Source organism: Oncorhynchus gorbuscha, linkage group LG04 (genome assembly GCF_021184085.1).
Source record: "Oncorhynchus gorbuscha isolate QuinsamMale2020 ecotype Even-year linkage group LG04, OgorEven_v1.0, whole genome shotgun sequence".
Lineage (NCBI taxonomy): Eukaryota > Metazoa > Chordata > Actinopteri > Salmoniformes > Salmonidae > Oncorhynchus > Oncorhynchus gorbuscha.
This window is the reverse complement of record NC_060176.1, coordinates 38,482,348-38,503,336: the sequence shown is the minus strand read 5'-3', so window position 1 is coordinate 38,503,336 and position 20,989 is coordinate 38,482,348. Positions and strand designations below refer to the sequence as shown.

General features: G+C 45.8%; 1 protein-coding gene across 1 annotated transcript in view; it reads right to left on the bottom strand.

The window, feature by feature from the left end:
- LOC124032982 (kinase suppressor of Ras 2-like) overlaps positions 1–20,989 on the bottom strand; it is a 182,130-nt gene that overhangs the window by 24,001 nt on the left and 137,140 nt on the right. Inside the window, exons 7-17 of the mRNA XM_046344924.1 lie at positions 19,210–19,279; positions 17,304–17,387; positions 16,569–16,657; positions 15,954–15,971; positions 15,590–15,696; positions 13,414–13,582; positions 12,913–12,954; positions 12,099–12,171; positions 5,906–5,963; positions 5,450–5,621; positions 3,492–3,687 (exon numbers count right to left, since the gene is read on the bottom strand). Coding sequence (XP_046200880.1) covers positions 3,492–3,687; positions 5,450–5,621; positions 5,906–5,963; positions 12,099–12,171; positions 12,913–12,954; positions 13,414–13,582; positions 15,590–15,696; positions 15,954–15,971; positions 16,569–16,657; positions 17,304–17,387; positions 19,210–19,279 — 1,078 coding nt within the window. The remainder of the gene's footprint in view (positions 1–3,491; positions 3,688–5,449; positions 5,622–5,905; positions 5,964–12,098; positions 12,172–12,912; positions 12,955–13,413; positions 13,583–15,589; positions 15,697–15,953; positions 15,972–16,568; positions 16,658–17,303; positions 17,388–19,209; positions 19,280–20,989) is intronic.

The following is a 20,989-nucleotide window of genomic DNA, read 5'->3' as shown; positions in this document are numbered from 1 at the left end:
GTGCTCCGAGACAGGATTGTGTTGAGGCACAGACCTAGGGAAGGGTACCCCAATTTTGCAGAATTGAAGGTCCCCCAAGAACACAGTGGCCCCCATCATTCTTAAATGGAAGAAGTTTGGAACCACCAAGACTCTTCCTAGCTCTGGCCGCCCTGCCAAACTGAACAATTGGGGTAGAACGGCCTTGGTCAGGGAGGTGACGAAGAACCCGATGGTCACTCTGACAGAGCTCCAGAGTTCGTCTGTGGAGATGGGAGAACCTTGCAGAAGGACAACCATCTCCGCAGCACTCCACCAATCAGGCCTTTATTGTAGAGTGGCCAGACGGAAGCAAGTCCTCAGTAAAAGGCACATGATGGCCCGCTTGGACTTCGCCAAAAGGCACCTAAATGACTCTCAGACCATGAGAAACAAGATTCTCTGGTCTGATGAAACCAAGATTGGCCTGAATGCCAAGTGTCACATCTGGAGGAAACCGGGCACCACTCATCACCTGGTTAATAACATCCCTACGGTGAAGCATGGTGGTGGCAGCATCATGCTGTGGTGATGTTTTCCAGCGGCAGGCACTGGGAGACTAGTCAGGATCGAGGGAAAGATGACACTGTACAGTAGCTAAATCAATTAGTATGTCACGTCTACTCCCGTCTACACGTCATCCCCTCTGGCATTTGATGTTGCCGGTTTACTAAGCACCGGTTCTGGGAATCATCATTACGCTCACCTGGCTGTCATCATTATGCGCACCTGCGCTTCATCATCAAGCACACCCTCCATTACCTCACTCATTACCTCCCCTTTATCTGACACTCGCTTATGTTCCTTGCCCGGGCAGTATTGTTTCTGTTTATTCGTGTCTCGACGCTACTCCTTCGTTATATCGTTCCACGTTAACTGTTATATTCAACTTATCACCTGCTTCTCAACTCCCGGCGTCTACATTACAGAATACAGCCTCACCAAATGGAAGCAGCAGGAAATCAGGACATTTTCCAGATGGTCGACGAACAGGGATACCTACTTTGTAAACTGCTGCTCAACAGCTGGCTCAACTGGGGACGGTCATGGAAGAGGTTCTTTGCAGTCTACAACGTCTCGAACATGCCTGAAAGGTGTTGCCTTCCACTAGCGGAGGATATTCTTCCACCAGTTGACCCAGCGAGCCAGCACATCAGTCCATTCAGCAGCCCCCTCAGGTCAGCAATGCCCGTTTGTCCCTCCCGGATAAATATAACTGAACCCTATCTAAATGCCGTCGCTTCCGACTCCAGTGCTCCCTCTATTTTGCTCATCAGATGGGAGCCCCCACCATTGAGAGGTCCAAGGTTGCCACAGAAAATTCTCTGCTGACTGGGTGGATGTTGGAGTGGGCTACGACCATCTGGGAGAGAGGAGAGGAGGAGCTGGCTTTGTATGAGGGGTTCATGGCTCTGTTCACAGGTATTTTTGATTTTCCACAGGAGGGCAGAGATGGGGATGAGCGCCTACTCCAACTACGGCAGGATGACCAGACCCTGCCTCCTCTCTGAACATTTCCTCATACCCGCTCTCCTTTTCCGGTACAAGCCCTTGGCAATCGGCCACTAGGATCCGGAACCATCACGACAGCATTCAACCTCACCATGGAGTCCAGTCATCAGGAAAACATCCCCTTTTTCATCACTAGTGCACCAGCTCACAAGATCATCCTCAGTCTCCCATGGCTCCAACGCCATAACCCCACCATCTCAAGGTGGGGTCAAGGATGAGGATCACAGACTGGTCACCCGAATGCCAGAGGACCTGTTTTCCCATTCCCTCTCATGTTGTAGCCACTGTGGTCTGGGATGTAAATGTGGACAGTCGGCAGTCTCTGGAGAAGGAACCCGCTCCCACTACCTGTCCTCCTGAGCCTATATAAATTCCCACAGGGATAAGGGAGTGCCTGTTGACCTGGCACAAATAGCTGTCGTTGCTGGAAATCCTGGGATCACCCGTACTATACAATCACTCTCCGAGAAGTATTGATGGCCCACCTTGGCGCAGGATATTACTCGCTACGTCAATTCCTGTTCTGTGTGTGCCCAAACTAAGTCTCCTTGACACACTCCAACAGGGAAAGTCCTTCCCCTTCATCGGCATCCCTGGTCTCATCTATCCACTGACAATTTTTTTAATCCTGTCGTTTTAATCCTCTCTCTCGTCTCCCTACTGCTCTCCAGGTCACTGAGGCATTATTCCAGCTGTTTTTCCGGAGAGGATGAACCAGGTGCTGGGGAGTTTCCTGAGGAGTTACTGCCAGAACCAGCAGGGAAAGTGGGCCCAATTCCTTCCATGGGCGGAGTATGCCCATAATTCGTTACGTCACTCCTCCACCGGGCTGACAACCTTCCAGAGTGTTCTGGGGTTTTAGCCGGCTCGGGCTCCGTGGACCCTGGGCCAGACCGACACTCCTGCGGTTGATGAGGGGTTCAGGCGCACAGAAGAAGTGTTGTGCAAGGCTCACGTGAGACTCCAGCGCGCCATCCACCATCATAAGGAGCAGGCAGACCACCACCGCAGTGAGACTCCAGTGTTCCATCCTGGGGATCACGGCTGGCTCTCTACCAGGAACCTCCCACTCCGGTTGCCCTGCAAGAAGCTGGGGGTCGGCTTCAATACCTGGTAGACTGGGAGGGGTACGGCCCAGAGGAGCGGTGTTGGGTTTCGGTGGAGGACATTCTGGATCCCAACATCATTCGTGATTTCCATCTTCGCCACCTGGACCAGCCCACCGCACGTCCTCAGGGCTGTCCCTTTGGCCACCGTCGTCTTGTGGCCTCATGTGGTGGTGGTGGTGGTGGTAGACTGTCAAGTCCTCCCCTCTCCGGTGTTCAACGTTGCCGGTTTACTAACCCCGGGCCTGGGAATGATGGCTTTCATCATTACGCGCACCTGCGCTTTATCATCAAGCACACCTGGACTCCATAACCTCCACTTTATCTGACACTCCCTTATGTTCCTTCCCCAGGCAGTCTGGTTTCTGTTTGTTCTTGTCTAGACACTACTCCTATGTTGTATCATTCCATGTTAACTCTTATATTAAACTTACCACTTGCTTCTCGATTCCCAGCATCTACGTTACACAGTAAGTGTATGTATTGTCTTTTTTTTCTACAGAGCTAAACTATTTTACAATAGCTTTGCAGGGATTTTGATATTGCGATTAGTATTCCACTTCACAACTCTATGAGATAAACACAAGTGAATCAGGGGCAGGATAGGTGAGGGGGTTATGTTGACGGGAAAAGGGTTGGGCTCCTTTCCTATACTGCAAGAACAGTTGCTGGTAATAAACACAAAATATGTTAATTATTGTATTGCCACTCCTAAGATGTCAAGTATATTTGTTACAGGGTTGTCTGACCCAATGCCCCTCCTGTACTTGAAGAGCACACGTAACAACTGAAGTCTTCAGTTGGCTGTATTCCATGTTGGATCAGAGCTCAGGAATTACAAACATCATCACTCACCTGGTGATGATGGCCAGGTGTGGAGGGCTCATGCAGGCGCCCATGAAGAGGACCACATTCTCGTGCCGAGTGTTTCGGTAGGCCATCACCTCCCTCTTGAAGGCCTTGAGCTGGTCCTCATTGTCACGCTCGATGTCGATGAGGCGGATGGCCACCTCGCCATGCCAGCGCCCGTGGAAAACTTGGCCGAAGCGACCTGAAGAGGGCAGAAGGTACTGAAACTTAGAGGTTAGAGAGGTGTGGTGGTTAATTTCTTTACTATCAAATGAGGAGAGACAAACTTATCACACAAGTCGGAGTTATGCGTAAACTAAATCTTTAACAGTAAGCGCTTTGCAATAGCAATGGCTTGTCGACAAATCAGTGTCTCTGATTCGTTGAAAAGCGGCGAGACAAAAGTACAAAGGTCTTTTAAAGCCAAGATCCACCCCCTAATCGACATAACAAACCACAGATGTTTTGAACGGGTCACAAGGTGAGACTTTAAATGAGAAAGGAGTATCCTGTAGCTAGATAGCATTCGCTATAAATCATCATTCAGTTTGGTCCCTAAGATGAGGTTCCAATCTCATTCCTGGTACTTCATAGGACAAAAACACAAACTCATCCAATGGCATATATCAATTGTCAACTCCAGATACTCCCATCTCAAGTAAAACCCCTTCTTGACCCCACTCCTGGACAAGCTCACTGAGGGGAGTGAGCCTCTAGGTCATACACTCACCCAGGATAAGTGCAACACCAGAGATGACATACAATGGTTCCAGACACTACCACACACATCCCCCAATGCTAAGGGAGGGAGTGACTGGCGCACAGACATTGTGGAGACAAGTAATTGGTTCCCCATTAATCACGCCATCCCTTCACATGGTTTAAGAATAGGTAAAGACACATTCTCATATGAAGACAATGTTCCACCCTGTCCTCTTCCCTTTCTGATATTCTGCATAGCACCAAGGACATGTGAAAGACAAGCCTGACCTCTCCCCTCTCTGGGCCCTGGGTGACTGAGCCCCAGCTGAGGGAAGAAGTGCAACTGCCAACACCAGAGTCTAAAGGGATACATTCAAATAACAAGTATATTACATAAGCATATTATGCAGATAAGACATCTTTATTATCTATGTTACACAACTAATTCTGATTCTTCCGCCATAGAGGCTTCAAGTCTGACACTAAAAAGTGGGGTCTGAATTGGTGACTGGAGGGCTACCATTTTCAGGGGGGTGGATCAATTGGGTGGACCAATTTCCACTGTAAGAGTTGGACTAATACAATTTTATTGTATGGTATTGCATGGTATTGTAATGTATTGACATGATTTCAATGAATGTAAAACAAGTTGAATGCAAAATCCCTTTCATTTGAACCATTCATTATTCCAGGCAATACTATAGCTACAATGTCAATTGTACCTCTTCCCTGTTAATTGGTTCTGTATCCTGATAGGCTTGCTCGTTGAGCGGCTGTTTGAACACAGGTGTGGTCCCTCTGAGCTAATTATTGAAGGAACTGCTTTTAACAGCAGGTGTGTCATTGTTTGAGAGATCCTTGTTGTGTGTAAGGTGAGCCACAGTTTTAGCCATCAGTTACTTGGTTTATCCTGCCGTTTTACAATTAATTAAGCATTTTTGCACATTTGACTTCTGTCTGTTTTTAATGCCTTTTAAGTGTTAGAGCATAGGCCAGCTCTCTCACAGTATTGTATTAATAATAATAATAATACAATACATTCTATAGCGCTTTTCATAGAATCGCTAAGCACTTCAATAACAAAAAAAGATGCAGGCAATATATCATAACAAGTCAACCAATAGAGGCCAAGTCTTTGAAAGCTGCATCCTCCGAAGATGGAAAGGGTCCGTTCCTGGCTTGAGCGGAGAGAGCTGGTCAGATGATGGTGATGGAGTCTGCTGATCTTGTCAGAGGCTGATTTATTTAAGTCTGTCTATTACCTTTCCCGATGAGCTCCCCTATCTCTAGCTGTTCGAAGGGGATGTCCCACTCCTGGAGAAAGATGGAGGTCTGGCTGGCTTTACGGGGGAAGTTACGGGCTGACAGCAGAGACAGGTTCATCTCCTCAAACTCATCCTCCGAGTACTCCGCCTCATCGTTGCCCTCCTCATTCTGCTCAGGAGAGGAAGAGTGAAACTAATTTCCATCCAGGTCAACAATAAGTGTTTTATAATAATTATTGAATGTGCTGTCCTCTATCCTCTGGCCTCTACTGCATATTAAAATCAAATCCAATTAAATTAAATCGAAACAGTGAAAATGGACAGCCTTGTTGTGGGGTTGCAGAGGATTTACCATCAGGAGCGTCAGCATGCCAAACTATAACAGACATGACAAAGGCTACACAGATCGTATTCAGAAAGAAATCATACAATGCCATCAGATGGGGGACTCACGTCTGATGTCGGTTCAACTTCAATCTGTAGTAAAGGGTTTAAAGGGTTCACCTCGATTCTGAAAACAAGAGCATGGCATGCAGACGGGAATTATGAGCACTTTACATCCCACACGTTAGCATTATACATATGCGCTGAACCCTGTTGAATCATGCATCATTGATTAAACACCATACACGTAGTGAGCCATCCTTTTTGTCTATTTAGCTGCATTTAACCTTTCCTAACCTCTCTGTATCATCATTACAGATTCACACACAGTATCTGTGTGAGGAGAGACACTGATTGGCAGCTCAGTGTCGTGACGATATGTGTATGAAATTATATGTGGTCCCTGTGGCGCGCGGGGCCCCTGGTAGGGCCTCTGTCTCCTAATGAGAGGATCCAGCCGGGGCCAGAGAGAGGCCCTCATTAAACCAGGGAAGAGGCCATTAAGGCAGAGGAATCAGCCAGCTGCCACTGGGTGCTGGCTAGGCGAGGGAGCGCGTGGAGCTGCACACAGAGAAGATGGGCTTTAATTAAATCATGAGAATGTGTGTTTCATAACCAAGATAATGTATTCACATTTGTCAGAAAAGGGGGAGAAGGAGAGGGGAACGACAGAGAGGGAGAGAACAGTGGGGGTGAAAGAGAGAGAGAGAGAGAGAGAGAGAGAGAGAGAGAGAGAGAGTGTGTGTGAGCCCGAGTGAGAGATAGGGAGGAAAAAGAGCAATAGCGAGAGAGACAGAGCGACTGTTGCTGGCGCCACCTTAAACTAATTTCCCCTGTGATATTGACACTGAGACAACACCTGTGTCAGTCACTTAGAAGGTATCAAACACAAGTCATTCAAACAGCCACCTATTTCTATCAGCTTAAAAACCACCAGCAATTGACTATAAAAATTGTCTATGAAAGCTAGAGTTACTGAACGCTACCTTTTAGTTTTGTGATTGTTTGAGATTATAATGTAATTAGCTGAAGACTCCAAAGATGTCAATTGAAGAGGGGTATGAGATATCCATGGGAGCGATACTAAAAAGGAATGACCATTTCAATAAGCATAAAAATCCACCAATAATTGAAAACAATTGAAAATAGTCTATGAAAGCTAGTTTAGGTTTAGTTGAACATCTTGGTACATATGCAGTTACTGAAAGCTAAAGTTACTCAGTGCTACCTTGGGTTTAGTTTTGTGATCGATTGAGATTATAATCTAATTAGCTGAGTAGTCCAAAGACATCTCCATCAGTCCTTGTCTCCTCCGTCTGCTTGTTTTCCGCAGCCGTGGTTTTCAAAAAACCAAGCGGAATCCAGTTGGCATCGTAACTGTAGCGTGAAGTGAAGGCCATGCTAACATTAGCCCCAGAGTGTTTGTCTAGCCCTTCATCTCTCATTGAAATTGTCACCAAAACATCTTTGCTCAAATGATTCAAAGTCTCTATCCTCTTTAACCAATGAAGGGACAGAGATAGGCAGACAAGATGTGATATGAGGGTTATCTGAACACAGTCTGTTTTTTTGCCCACACGGACATTACTCTGTGACCGCATCGCTTGACAACATTTCTCAGCACATCATTAAAAAATAACATTTGGTTATTTTCTGACCTACTTCACTGGTGAATGGATCCGGAGGAAGAATCAGAGGTATTTGTCAACAGTTTAACTCCAAAATGGCACTGGACAATAAGGCTGAAGTTTTACGTATTCCTAACCAATTGTGTTTGCGTTGTTTGTAACTTGTTTTTTAAACTTATTTTGTACGTAATGTTACTTCTACCATCTCTTATGACCGAAAATAACTTCTGGGCTGCGATTACTCACCACGGACTGGCAGAATCATTTTTTCCTTTAACGAGCCCAATATGAATGATATACTGCTTTCCCGGGAACAGGCCCAGATCCCCATCATTTGCATGAAGAGAATGCAGAGAAAAAGGGGCCAGAGGGCGGGCTGCCTTCTAAGAATTCGTAGGCGATCGAATAAACCCCCACTTCCTTCCATTCTGTTGTGAAACATGCAATTTTTGGAAAATAAAATCGATGACCAAAGCGGAAGATTAAACTACCAACGGGACATTCAAAACTGTAATATCTTATGCTTCACGGAGTCATGACTGAACGATGACATTATCAACATACAGCTGGCCGGTTATACCCTGTATCGGCAGGACAGAACAGCGGCGCCTGGTAAAACAAGGGGTGGCAGACTATGTATTTTTGTAAATAACAGCTGGTGCACGATATCTAAGGAGGTCTCGAGGTTTCGCTTGCCTGAGGTAGAGTATCTCATGATAAGCTGTAGACCACACTATCTACCTAGAGAGTTTTCATTTGTATTTTTCGTAGCTGTCTACATACCACCACAAACTGATGCTGGCACTAAGACAGCACTGAATGAGCTGTATTTCGCCATAAGCAAACAGGAAAATGCTCACACAGAGCAGCTCAAAGTAGCCGGGTGTCACGCCCTGACCTGAGTATTATTTGTTTTCTTTATTCTTTTGGTTAGGTCAGGGTGTGACATGGGTGATGTATGTGTTTTTTGTACTGTCTAGGTGTTTTGTAGGTTTATGGGGTTGTTTATCATCTAGGTGTATATATATGTCTATGGTTGGCTAGATTGGTTCTCAATTAGAGGCAGGTGTTTATCGTTGTCTCTGATTGGGAACCATATTTAGGCAGCCATGTTCTTTGGGTATTTGGTGGGTTATTATCTATGTCTATGTCTAGTTGCCTGTATCTTCACTAGTTTTATATAGCTTCACGTTCGGTTTGTTGTTTTTGTATAGTTTGTTAAGTGTTCTTCATCTTCATTAAAAAGTATGTATTCTAATCACGCTGCGCTTTGGTCTCCTCCGTACGACGAACGTGACAGAATAACCCACCATAAAAGGACCAAGCAGTGTGATTGTGGGGGAACTTAATGGAGAAATGGACCCGGGAGAAGGACGAATGGGTAACAACCTGGGAGGAGATTGAGAGTTGGTCGATCGATCCAGGGAGAGTGCCAGAGCCTGCATGGGATTCTTTGGAACAGTGCGAGGAGGGATACAGGAGAATGGAGAAACGGCGAAGATATAAGTGTACACGGCTAGCATGTAAGCCCGAGAGGCAGCCCCAATAAAAAATGTTGGGGGGCACACGAGGAGATTGGCTAAGTCAGGTAGGAGACCTGAGCCAACTCCTTGTGCTTACCGTGGGGAGCGTGTAACTGGTCAGGCACCGTGTTATGCAGAGGTGCGCACGGTGTCTCCAGTGAGACACAGAATGAGCATCCAGCCAGGACGGGTTGTGTCAGCTGTACACTCCAGACCTCCAGTATGCCTCCACAGCCCAGTACGTCCTGTGCCTGCTCCCCGCACTCGCCCTGAGGTGCGTGTCCCCAGCCCAGTACCACCAGTGCCAACACCACACACTAGGCTTCCTGTGCGTCTCCAGAGCCCTGTACACCCTGTTCCTCCTCCCCGCACTTGCCCTGAGGTGCGTGTCTCCAGCCCGGTACCACCAGTGCCGGCATCACGCACCAGGCCACCAGTGCGCCTCCAGGGTCCAGTACTCCCTGTTCCTGCTCCTCGCACTCACCCTGAGGTGCGTGTCCCCAGCCCAGTACCTCCAGTGCCGGCACCACGCACCAGGCCTATAGCGCGACTCAGCAGTCCAGTACGCCCTGTTCCTCCTCCCCGCACTCGCCCTGAGGTGCGTGTCTCCAGCCCGGTACCACCAGTGCCGGCACCACGCACCAGGCCACCAGTGCGCCTCCAGGGTCCAGTACTCCCTGTTCCTGCTCCTCGCACTCACCCTGAGGTGCGTGTCCCCAGCCCAGTACCTCCAGTGCCGGCACCACGCACCAGGCCTATAGCGCGACTCAGCAGTCCAGTACGCCCTGTTCCTCCTCCCGCACTCGCCCTGAGGTGCGTGTCTCCAGCCCGGTACCACCAGTGCCGGCACCACGCACCAGGCCACCAGTGCGCCTCCAGGGTCCAGTACTCCCTGTTCCTGCTCCTCGCACTCACCCTGAGGTGCGTGTCCCCAGCCCAGTACCTCCAGTGCCGGCACCACGCACCAGGCCTATAGCGCGACTCAGCAGTCCAGTACGCCCTGTTCCTTCTCCCCGCACTCGCCCTGAGGTGCGTGTCTCCAGCCCGGTACCACCAGTGCCGGCACCACGCACCAGGCCTACAGTGCGCCTCGCCAGTCCAGAGCGTCCGGCAACAGTTCCCAGTCCAGAGCGTCCGGCAACAGTTCCCAGTCCAGAGCATCCGGCAACAGTACCCAGTCCTGAGCGTCCGGCAACAGTACCCAGTCCTGAGCGTCCGGCAACAGTACCCAGTCCTGAGCGTCCGGCAACAGTCTACAGACCGGAACTTCCTACGACGGGCCGCAGACCGGAACCTCCTACGTTGGACCACAGACCGGAACCTCCTACGTCGGGTCACAGTCCGGAACCTACCACGACGGATCGCAGTCCGGATCCTACCACGGCGGGTCACAGTCCGGATCCGCCAGAGTCTCCCTCCAGTCCGGATCCGCCGGAGTCTCCCTCCTGTCCGGAGCCGCCGGAGTCTCCCTCCTGTCCGGATCCGCCAGAGCTGACAGCCAGCGAGGAGTCGCCAGTGATCACACTTTCCGCAGCCGATGTGAGTAAGTCCTTTAAACAGGTCAACATTCACAAGGCAGCAGGGCCAGACGGATTACCAAGACGTGTACTGCGAGCATGCGCTTGACCAACTGGCAAGTGTCTTCACTGACATGTTCAACCTCTCCCTGTCCGAGTCTGTAATACCAACATGTTTTAAGCAGACCACCATAGTCCCTGTGCCCAAGAACACTAAGGTAACCTGCCTAAATGACTACCAACCCGTAGCACTCAAGTCTGTAGTCATGAATTGCTTTGAAAGGCTGGTCATTGCTCACATCAACACCATTATCCCAGAAGCCATAGACCCACTCCAATATGCATACCGCCCTAACAGATCCACGGATGACGCAATCTCTATTGCACTCCACCCTGCCCTTTCACACCTGGACAAAAGGAACACCTATGTGAGGATGCTATTCATTGAATACAGCTCAGCGTTCAACACCATAGTGCCCTCAAAGCTCATCAATAAGCTAAGGACCCTGGGATTAAACACCTCCCTCTGCAACTGTATCCTGGACATCCTGACGGGCCACCCCCAGGTGGTAAGGGTAGGTAACAACATCTGCCATGCTGATCCTAAACACAGGGGCCCCTCAGGGGTGTGTGCTCAGTCCCCTCCTGTACTCCCTGTTCATTCATTACTGCACGGCCAGGTATGACTCCAACACCATCATTAAGTTTGCCAATGACACAAAAGTGGTAGGCCTGATCACAAACAACAATGACACAGCTTATAGGGAGCAGGTCAGAGACCTGACCGTGTGGTGCCAGGACAACAACCTCTCCCTCAATGTGATCAAGACAAAGGAGATGATTGTGGACTACAGAAAAAAGAGGACTGAGCACACCCCCATTCTCATCAACAGGGCTGTAGTGGAGCCGGTTGAGAGCTTCAAGTTTCTTGGTGTCCACATCACCAACAAACTAACATGGTCCAAGACAGTCGTGAAGAGGGCACGACAAAACCTATTCCCCCTGAGGAGACAAAAAATTTGGCATGGGTCCTCAGATCCTCAAAAAGTTCTAGAGCTCCACCATCGAGAGCATCCGGACTGGTTGCATCACTGCCTGGTATAGAAACTGCTCGGCCGCCGACCGCAAGGAACTACAGAGGGTAGTGCGTACGGCCCTGTACATCACTGGGGCCAAGCTTCCTGCCATCCAGGACCTCTATACCAGGCAGTGTCAGAGGACGGCCCTAAAAATTGTCAAAGACTCCAGCCACCCTAGTCATAGACTGTCCCCCCCTCTCTTACACCGCTGCTACTCTGTTGTTATCATCTATGCATCGTCACTTTAATAACTCTACCTACATGTACATATTACCTCAACTAACCGGTGCCCCCGAACATTGACTCTGTACCGGTACCCCCCTGTGTATAGTCTCACTATTGTTATTTTACTGCTGCTCTGTAATTACTTGTTACTTTTATTTCTTACTCTTCCTCATATTTTTTTTAAAACTGCATTGTTGGTTAGGGGCTCGTAAGTAAGCATTTCACTGTACACTGTACCTGTTGTATTCGGCGCGTGTGACTAATACGAATTGATCTAGATTTCTACTCACCCAGGCTCAGACAGGACAGGGTGAAGGATGACCTGGGGTGTTCTGTTAGGAGCCTCTGGTGCCGGGGCCACGTCTGGAGCAGTATACAGTATATGGTAAATCATACAATAGCCCTTATACCATGGTAACCACAGTGTAATAATCTATGTATGTAATCACCCTGTGATAATCTACTGAGCTCTGCTGGAGGCTTCAAGGGTCATGCCTGGGGGGTGAGGTCCATGCTAAAATCATTACAACAATACAGGGGCTGTAACATAATAAATAATAAGCATTAGGAGTTATTACTACTCAGGACTTGAGATACATGAGATACTCTGTCAGGACCAATCCTATACCACCATACTGTATCTCCTAAATGTTCTATCCTGCCCCCATATGATTTCAGTCACATCCCCTCTTGTCAAATATCTCTCTAAAACAGTGTTTCTTAATCCTGGTCCTCAGGAACCAAAGGGGTGCACATTTTGGTTTTTGCCCTAGCACTACACACCTAGATTAAAATCATCAAAGCTTGATAAATGGAATCAGCTGTGTAGTGCTCGGGACAAAACCAAAATGGACCAGGATTAAGAAACACTGTTTTAAAAGACCCTTCTGCAATGGTCCAGCCAGAAGATGCTCAAAGTCTCCACATGAAGGGACCAAAAACTAAGACAGGCTTAGAGAGAAAACGGCTTTAGAGTTTAGAAGCTGTCAAGGAGGAGAGGAACAGAAGCATCAAATCACAACGTCAAAAAAGTCCTCCTCCTCTTCCTTTGGCCTAGTGCAGTGCATTTTGGTTAGGCGTAATGATCAATTAAGAGGCACTTACCTGGGAAGATGAACTGCTGCTTGTATTTGAAGTAAGAAGAAGCTGCAGAGAGGGAGAGAGCGAGAATGGGTCTGAGTGGTACAGAGCTGGGTTCATAGAAGCGTTGAAATGGCAATAATGATATTTCTTTCCTAGAGCAGAGATGTAGGACAGACAGCTCTAAAAATCAAAGAGTGGCAGAGTGGCACTACATTTACTACTTCTATCAGATAACATTTCTAAATGCACTTTAAAGACATCCTCCAGTAATTTTTGAAGTTTCCCCAAGTATAAATACAGTAATGTACTGTACACACACTTAAGCATTAAAAAATATGTTTTGAGCAAATGTGTGTTTTTAGACACAACAATAAACTTCAAGTAGTGGGTATTCAAGAGTTGGTCTGATGGTGTGTTATGATGTCAAATCTGGACCCCTTATTGAGATGTGATTTTTGTTAAGTACATCAGGTGTAAAATGGGGTGAAAATGAGACGAGTAGGTTTTAATTTCATCCTGTACCTGTGAAGTTGAACTGTTTCTGTTGCCGTGCTGACTGTGGGGAAGGGTGTAGGGGGGAGGGAGGGGTGGCACTGGAAGGGAGGGGTGGAGCGGGTGAGGAAGGTGTGGAGGAGGTGGTGGAGGAGGGGTTACTGCTGGAGTCTGGCTGGTACGGGACAGGGATGTGATCCTGAGGACAGAGAGAGAGTGAAAAAGAGAGAGAGAGAAAGAGAGAGAGAGAGACAGAGAGAGAGAGAGAGAGAGAGACAGTGAGAGAGAGAGAGAGAGAGAGAGAGAGAGAGAGAGACAGAGACAGAGACAGAGACAGAGAGAGAGAGAGAGAGAGAGAGAGAGAGAGACAGAGACAGAGACAGAGACAGAGAGAGAGACAGAGAGAGAGACAGAGACAGAGACAGAGACAGAGACAGAGACAGAGACAGAGAGAGAGAGAGAGAGAGAGAGAGAGAGAGAGAGAGAGAGAGAGAGAGAGAGAGAGAGAGAGAGAGAGTGAGTGAGGGGTAAAACAAACAAAAAAAGAGCGAGTGAGGGAGTCAATTTCAAGGTGTAAAATGAATACAGACCCACAGGTGAAACAAGTCTCAAAACTGACTGTGAATACAAAATAATTTCATTTTCCTAGGCTTGTGGGTTTACTTGCTGTTTACATGATAGCTTTTTTGATGCCCTTCAGTCGAACATTGACAGACAGCTCATCCCCCCTGTGAGTCACACACTCTCTTCTTCTAGAACCCTCAGGCACCTCTCTCCTGTATCCACCTCAGTGCCTGGAGCACAGAATTAAATAAACCAGTACTATAATGCATTTCTATGGCCTAGAGCAGGTAGAACTCTGTCTCTTTTCAGACTTCCTCATTCAGAAGATAACACCTGACAATGCACCTGTGGACTAATTGTGTTGTTATGACACGGGTCTATAGAGATAGTGCTGCTCAAGATAGGATTTAGGGGAGAGATATGCTGGCTTTTCTTTGAGAGATAAAAGCTATATATATTGTAAGGTATAAATAAGTGGCCTTGGTTGCACTCTCTTATTATTGAGCGCTGCTATGCGTGTTCATTAATAGCACCCCCCACACACACACACACACACACACACACACACACACACACACACACACACACACACACACACACACACACACACACACACACACACACACACACACACACACACACACACACACACACACACACACACCATGAACTTTTTGTGGTTGTATTGATGTGGTAGAGTAAGGGAGATCTCATATCAAACTACTTATTATCACAGTGAATAAAAAAAGAGTTCTGTCTTGTTTAAATAAAGACTCAAAGCAATCCAATGGGTTATATTTCATGTGACAGGACATCTGATGAAGACCCAATATGTCACGTCCTGACCATAGAAAGCCTGTATTTTCTATGGCCGAGTAGGTCAGGGCATGACTAGGGTTTTTTAGTCTAGTTTATGTGGGGTTCTAGGTTTCATTTTCTATGTTGGTGTTTGTGTATGATTCCCAATTAGAGGCAGCTGGTAATCGTTGTCTCTAATTGGGGATCATACTTAACTTGCATTTTTCCACCTGTGGGTTATGGGATATTGTTTGTTTATGTTTAGTTGCCTGTTAGCATTGCATTGTAGTCACGGTTCGTTTTTTTCTTTATTGTTTTGATTTTTCTAAGTTTCACTGTCTAATAAATATGTGGAACTCTACGTACGTTGGTCCGTCTATACTAACGAACGTGACACAATAAGACAAATATAATCACAGTGAGATAAAACTATAACTCTCATCCACTAAAAGTTGTCTAAAACGCTATAGTGTGGGTTTCCAAACAAAATACCTCCATTATGAAGTTATGATGACTTGCAAACTTAATAATGGGGTAGGGGGATTTGCGGAAATCCCAAACAATGTTTGAAGTATTGAAAAGTATCTGTGGGATTGATGAGCTGCTACTTTTGAAGTGTGAAAATGTATTTGTTTTTAAAATAATCCAGTTGTCGGTGGTTGGTCCAGTAATGCTGGTCCGTCTGACTGGACTTCGGGTGATGCACATTTCAAACAGACCAAAATAACAGATATCAAGACAACAGAGCTCAGATGTGGAAGCACAGAACGGGGGGGCGGGCTGCATGTGTATGTGTGGGCGCACGTACATGTGAGCATGTCTTCATGCGTCTGGTAGTTCCTACCTTGTTGATTTTGTTGGTTTTGGGCAGCGTTTGACTGATGTGCAGGTCTGTGTACCTGAGCGGGTTGTTGATGTCACATGGTACCGATTCAGTCCGTACCAAACGAGCTGGGGATAGACCGAATCAGACAAACAACAAAACACTGAGAGAAAGTCTTTATTTTCTCAAATTTCTGAATGTGAAAATATGACAAACTCTTCTTCTTTGAAGATGGTCCTTTTTTGCTCTCGCAAGGGAACACTTAAGAACACCCTACGATACTGTAGCTTGCCAACTTCAAGTAGCAGAGACTTGAATCTTCCCTTGCTTTTTTTGAAGGTTCTGTACTAAAACAAAAGAATGGTTCATAAATGGATTATTTTACCTTGATTTCCTTGGTGATCTGTCACACCAGTTGGGTGAAAAAGAGAAAGGTGTAAATAACATACAGTTAAAGCTCACTTTAGATGACAGAGAATATTTTTAAATGAGTACTTCAAACAAAAGCACTATCACAGAGAATGAGTAGCCCTTTAAAGTAATACTTCAGTAACATAAGCACTATAACAGAGAATGAGTCGTTTTTTTAAAGTAACGTTTCAATAACAAAAGCACTGTAATAGAGAATGATGAGCTTTTAAAATAGTACTTCAATAGCAAAAGCACCTATATTCTAGGAATCCTAATAAGTATACCTAATATGAATATGCACTGCGTAATTACAGTAGGGCTATATATGTGTCTTCTAGCTTGAGATGCATGTGCAGTTTGTGTTACTGCTTACGATGAGAATAATACTCAAGGTTTGTGCCATGTGTATCAAGAAGTTCTACTGCGATTAAAATGGTACATAATGTATGCAATCACTGCTCTCAGTCGCTTTGGATCAAATAATCAGCTAAATGACATAACATGTATGAATTGAAAGTTATTGGACAAGACTGCATATGAAGTCAGTCTTCAGTCCTACAGTAAGCTGCTGGTCCAACAGTCCTTTTACCTTTGAGGGTGTTACTTCCTCCTCCTCTTTGGATGATCAGTAAATGGCAAGGTGGGGCTTCTTTGGTACATTTGTTGTGGCACTTCAGCCTGGTGAAACAACAGAGTAAAACACTCACCAGGGCAGCATCAGAAATGGCATCCTATTCCCTACATAGTGCACTACTTTTGATCAGAGTCTGATCAAAAGCAGTGCATTATATAGGGAATAGGGTTTCACTTCGGATGCAACCCCAGACATCACTGAATCTCTGCTACTCATTTTACAAACAGTTAAAAGAAACCCATTCTTGAACTTTTAATAGTCTGGGTCATTAAGGAAATAAAACGCTGTCTGAGTTCCACCCAATTATTTCCCTTGTGTCAAAAATGCCACATTCAGTTGGTTGTAAAATTGGTTAATTTACTTAAGTAATCTGTTTTAAATGATAATGGCTTGTTCTTTTCAGAGATTTTCCCAAGTATACGGTGACAAATGTCCTTTCCAGAATTCTAATAATAATGTGGATGAACAAATATGGTTGACAAGAAAGAGTTTATAGCCTGAGATTTGATTATAACCTCTATAACCAACCAGGAGGATCATTGATTGATGTTGATGGGTTTAAAAAAGAAAATCTTCTGTTATAAAGCACACCAATCCTTAGAAACATGTTATGCACGGCAATAAAACTTTTATAATCGAGAAGTAATGTTTTCTGAACACAGATTACAATAATACAAGGAAGGAGCTTACTTGCAGTTTTTACATTTAAGTCCAAACAACATTCCTTTTCCACACACTATGCATGTCTGAGACATCCAATACTTGGTGGAAAACCTGCAAGCACAAGAAGAGAGAGAGGGGAAGAGAGAGAGAGAGAGAGAGAGAGAGAGAGAGAGAGAGAGAGAGAGAGAGAGAGAGATCAGAGCACATAAACAAAACAAAACATCTCTTCCACCTGTTTGTTCATGCATAAACGAGTGCAAACAAAAGCCACCAGGTGTGGATCACTGCAGAAAAACATCACAGATTGCTTGTGACCTTTTGGATTATCATTCCCATTCACCTTGTGATGACAAATGGCTTTTGTCATAGAATGCCTCACATTCACAAGTCACGTAAAAAAAATATGATATTATTATTATTTCTTTGGCAGGTTGATGTCTCCATAACATAAGAAAGATGGACACCTATAGGGCTAATCTTTCCCCACCGCGCAACAATTTGAGCTCCAATCTCCAATGCACCTTGATTCAATTTGGGGGGCCCCCACTCCTTTCAATACTCTGCACCAATGTTCAGTTTGTGGCTGTGATGTCTGTGAATAAAGGCTGTGACAGAGGCCATTCTGCTGCATCAACACAGTAACACAGCAATCAGTCACAGAGATGAAGATGGAGCCCAGCAGAGCCCGTGGCACAGCGTTCAGAGCAAGACTACAGTGTGTCTCAATTGTCTTGAATGATAAAAAGCAATTCCCTACTTTGGGGTTGGATGAAGTATCTGAGTGCCCAATTTAAGAAAGACTCTGGGTTTATTTTCTGATAGATCGGACGTCTGGGTACCAGCAACGGGCTGGCTGGAGTAATGGAATAGGAATGGGTTGACAGAATCCAAATCTCTTCATTAGGAACCTTCGTATTGCCTCGTATTGTGCTAAACAGAATCAGGGAGGGCACAATTCAATCTGGCATCCCACTCTAATTTTGGTGATCGGGGCCTAAATGATACATTGCTTTGGCAGGCGTACATACGCTGCCTAAGTTACCGTTAGACTGACATTAAAGGTGAGATATGATTTGACAGATAGATATTTTTCATTCCCAGGGAGATGTTGCTATAGCCAGTAGTTTATTGCATTGCTATGATTTACTTACGAATAATAACCTGTGCTTAGAGCCATATCTTTGAAGATACATCGAGGCACAAATAGAGATCTATGACAATCACCATGTCAGAAAGAGCATAAAGACAAATAAAGTTGTCCATCTCCCTAGAAACTAGCCTTTGTCCTTTTAATAACAGCTTGAGATTTAATGCCAATATCAATTACATTTGCTCTCGGCCCCTGGCTGATGATGCATTAAAGACGTGTGTGCACAACCACTGTCTTTCCTCGTCATTAACATTCCGCAGTGAGCTAACACCCACGTACTTTTGAGGCTGAGAGAAAGGGGGGGAGGGGGAGGTGGAGAAAGACAGCGAATAAGAGAGAGAGGAGGGACAAAGAAACAGAGAGAGAGAGAGAGAGAAGGAGAGAGAAAGTCGGTAGGTTGGAAGATTCCCATGACCAATAGCGGAGGTGTACTGTTTAATTTGGAGATTAGTGACATTTGGGATTCATCAGATATTCAAACAGGAATAGAACAGGGAGAGGAGTTATGCTAGCGCCCCCTTAAATTGGACCGACATTCTGTCTGTCTCTGGTAGAGGAATACACACACACAAATTAATGCCTGAACACACTCATACCTTCATTCAAGTGTACACACACACAGACACAGACACACACACACACACACACACACACACACACACACACACACACACACACACACACACACACACACACACACACACACACACACACACACACACACACACACACACACACACACACACACACACACACACACACACACACACACACACACGTTACCTGTGTTTTATGGAGTTTCCCAGGTCTCTCCGAGGGATCTGTGGGGACCAGCGAGGCACTGACAGAGTGTCTGAAGGAAGAGAGGGAGAAAGAGGGATGGATGGATGAATGTAGGGATGGATGGATGTATAAGAACATAGGCATTATTAGATATTTAACCAGTGACACAAAAGGGTTGATTGAATCAACAATGCATTGCAGCCAAATGCATTCTTGTCATTGGACAGTGGAGGGTAGGCCTAAATATTAACACGTGCAGTGGTATTGAATAGTTCCCTGCTGGTAACCACTGATTGTGATTGGGCTAAATCAAACACTGATTTGTGCACTGCATGTCATTTCAGCGTATTAATAGATTTGTACCAACTGCTCAGATGTGTCTTTGGCCTTTACTGCAATCAATCATAATTACCTATTTTGACTAAAACTTCCTGACATTCAAAAACAATAAAGTGACAAATATGTGATCTACGTTAAAAGTCGTGGGTTTGAATGATTCACTCATGGTTATTTATCGAGAAAATAAAATATTCTTTATTCTAATCATCCTTATATCATAGAGATTGAATGTAATCAACATTTGTATGTCTCTGTGTCCATTTTGAAGGATGTTAGGGGTAGTTTCATAAGCCAATGCTAACTAGCGTTAGCACAATGACTGGAAGTCTGTGGGTGCAGTATCTACTAGCATGCTAGCAGATACCGATAGACTTCCAGTCATTGCACTAACGCTTGTTAGCAATTGAAGAGGACTGGCCACCCCACATAGTCTGGTTCCTCTCTAGGTTTCTTCCTAGGTTTTGGCCCTTCTAGGGACTTTTTCCTAGCCACCGTGCTTCTACACCTGCATTGCTTGCTGTTTGGGGTTTTAGGCTGGGTTTCTGTACAGCACTTTGAGATATCAGCTGATGTACGAAGGGCTATATAAATACATTTGATTTGATTTTGATTTAAATTGCACTCACGCTAGTTAGCAACCTCCTTCAAACTGCACGCGGATACATAAAAATGGTATCCATGAGTTCATCTGACTCTGGGGAAGTCGATAAAGGGCCTTATTACCAAAATCCCAAACGAACCTGACCTACCCCCGCTATATAGACACACGTGTCTATATAGACAATAATAGGTGGCATGTTAATGATATCGTCCATATAAAAAGCGTTTGTGTGTTTGCAGATGTTCCATTGTGAGGGTATGCACAGAGGGACCCTCTTACTTCAAAAGGTATTTCCAACATAGAACCTTTGGTAGGTCCATTAGTGAACACATTAATAGCAGCAACGGTAGCAGTAGCATCTAATACATTATGCACCTCTCAATGCACTGTGTGCCACTACTCAGCCCCAGTCCACCCACATGCAGTACAGCTATAGTGAGGAGTGTGGATAGAGTATCTGTGTATTGTATTTCTCTGTGTGTGTGTGTGTGTGTGTGTGTGTGTGTGTGTGTGTGTGTGTGTGTGCGTGCGTGCGTGCGTGCGTGCGTGCGTGCGTGCGTGCGTGCGTGCGTGCGTCAGTGGAGGCTCCGCAGTGGAGGAAGGGGAGGACCATGCTCCTCAGTGAATTTCATTTTTTTAAATTGTGAAACATTAAAAACCTTCCTTTTCAGATAAAACTATACTAAATATATTCACGTCACCAAATAATTGATTAAAACACTGTTGTGCAATGAACGTCTACAGTAGCTTCAGCAGCACTATGTAGGATAGCACTATGTTGTAGCCGGAGGACAGCTAGCTTCTGTCCTCCTCTGGGTACATTGACTTCTATACAAAACC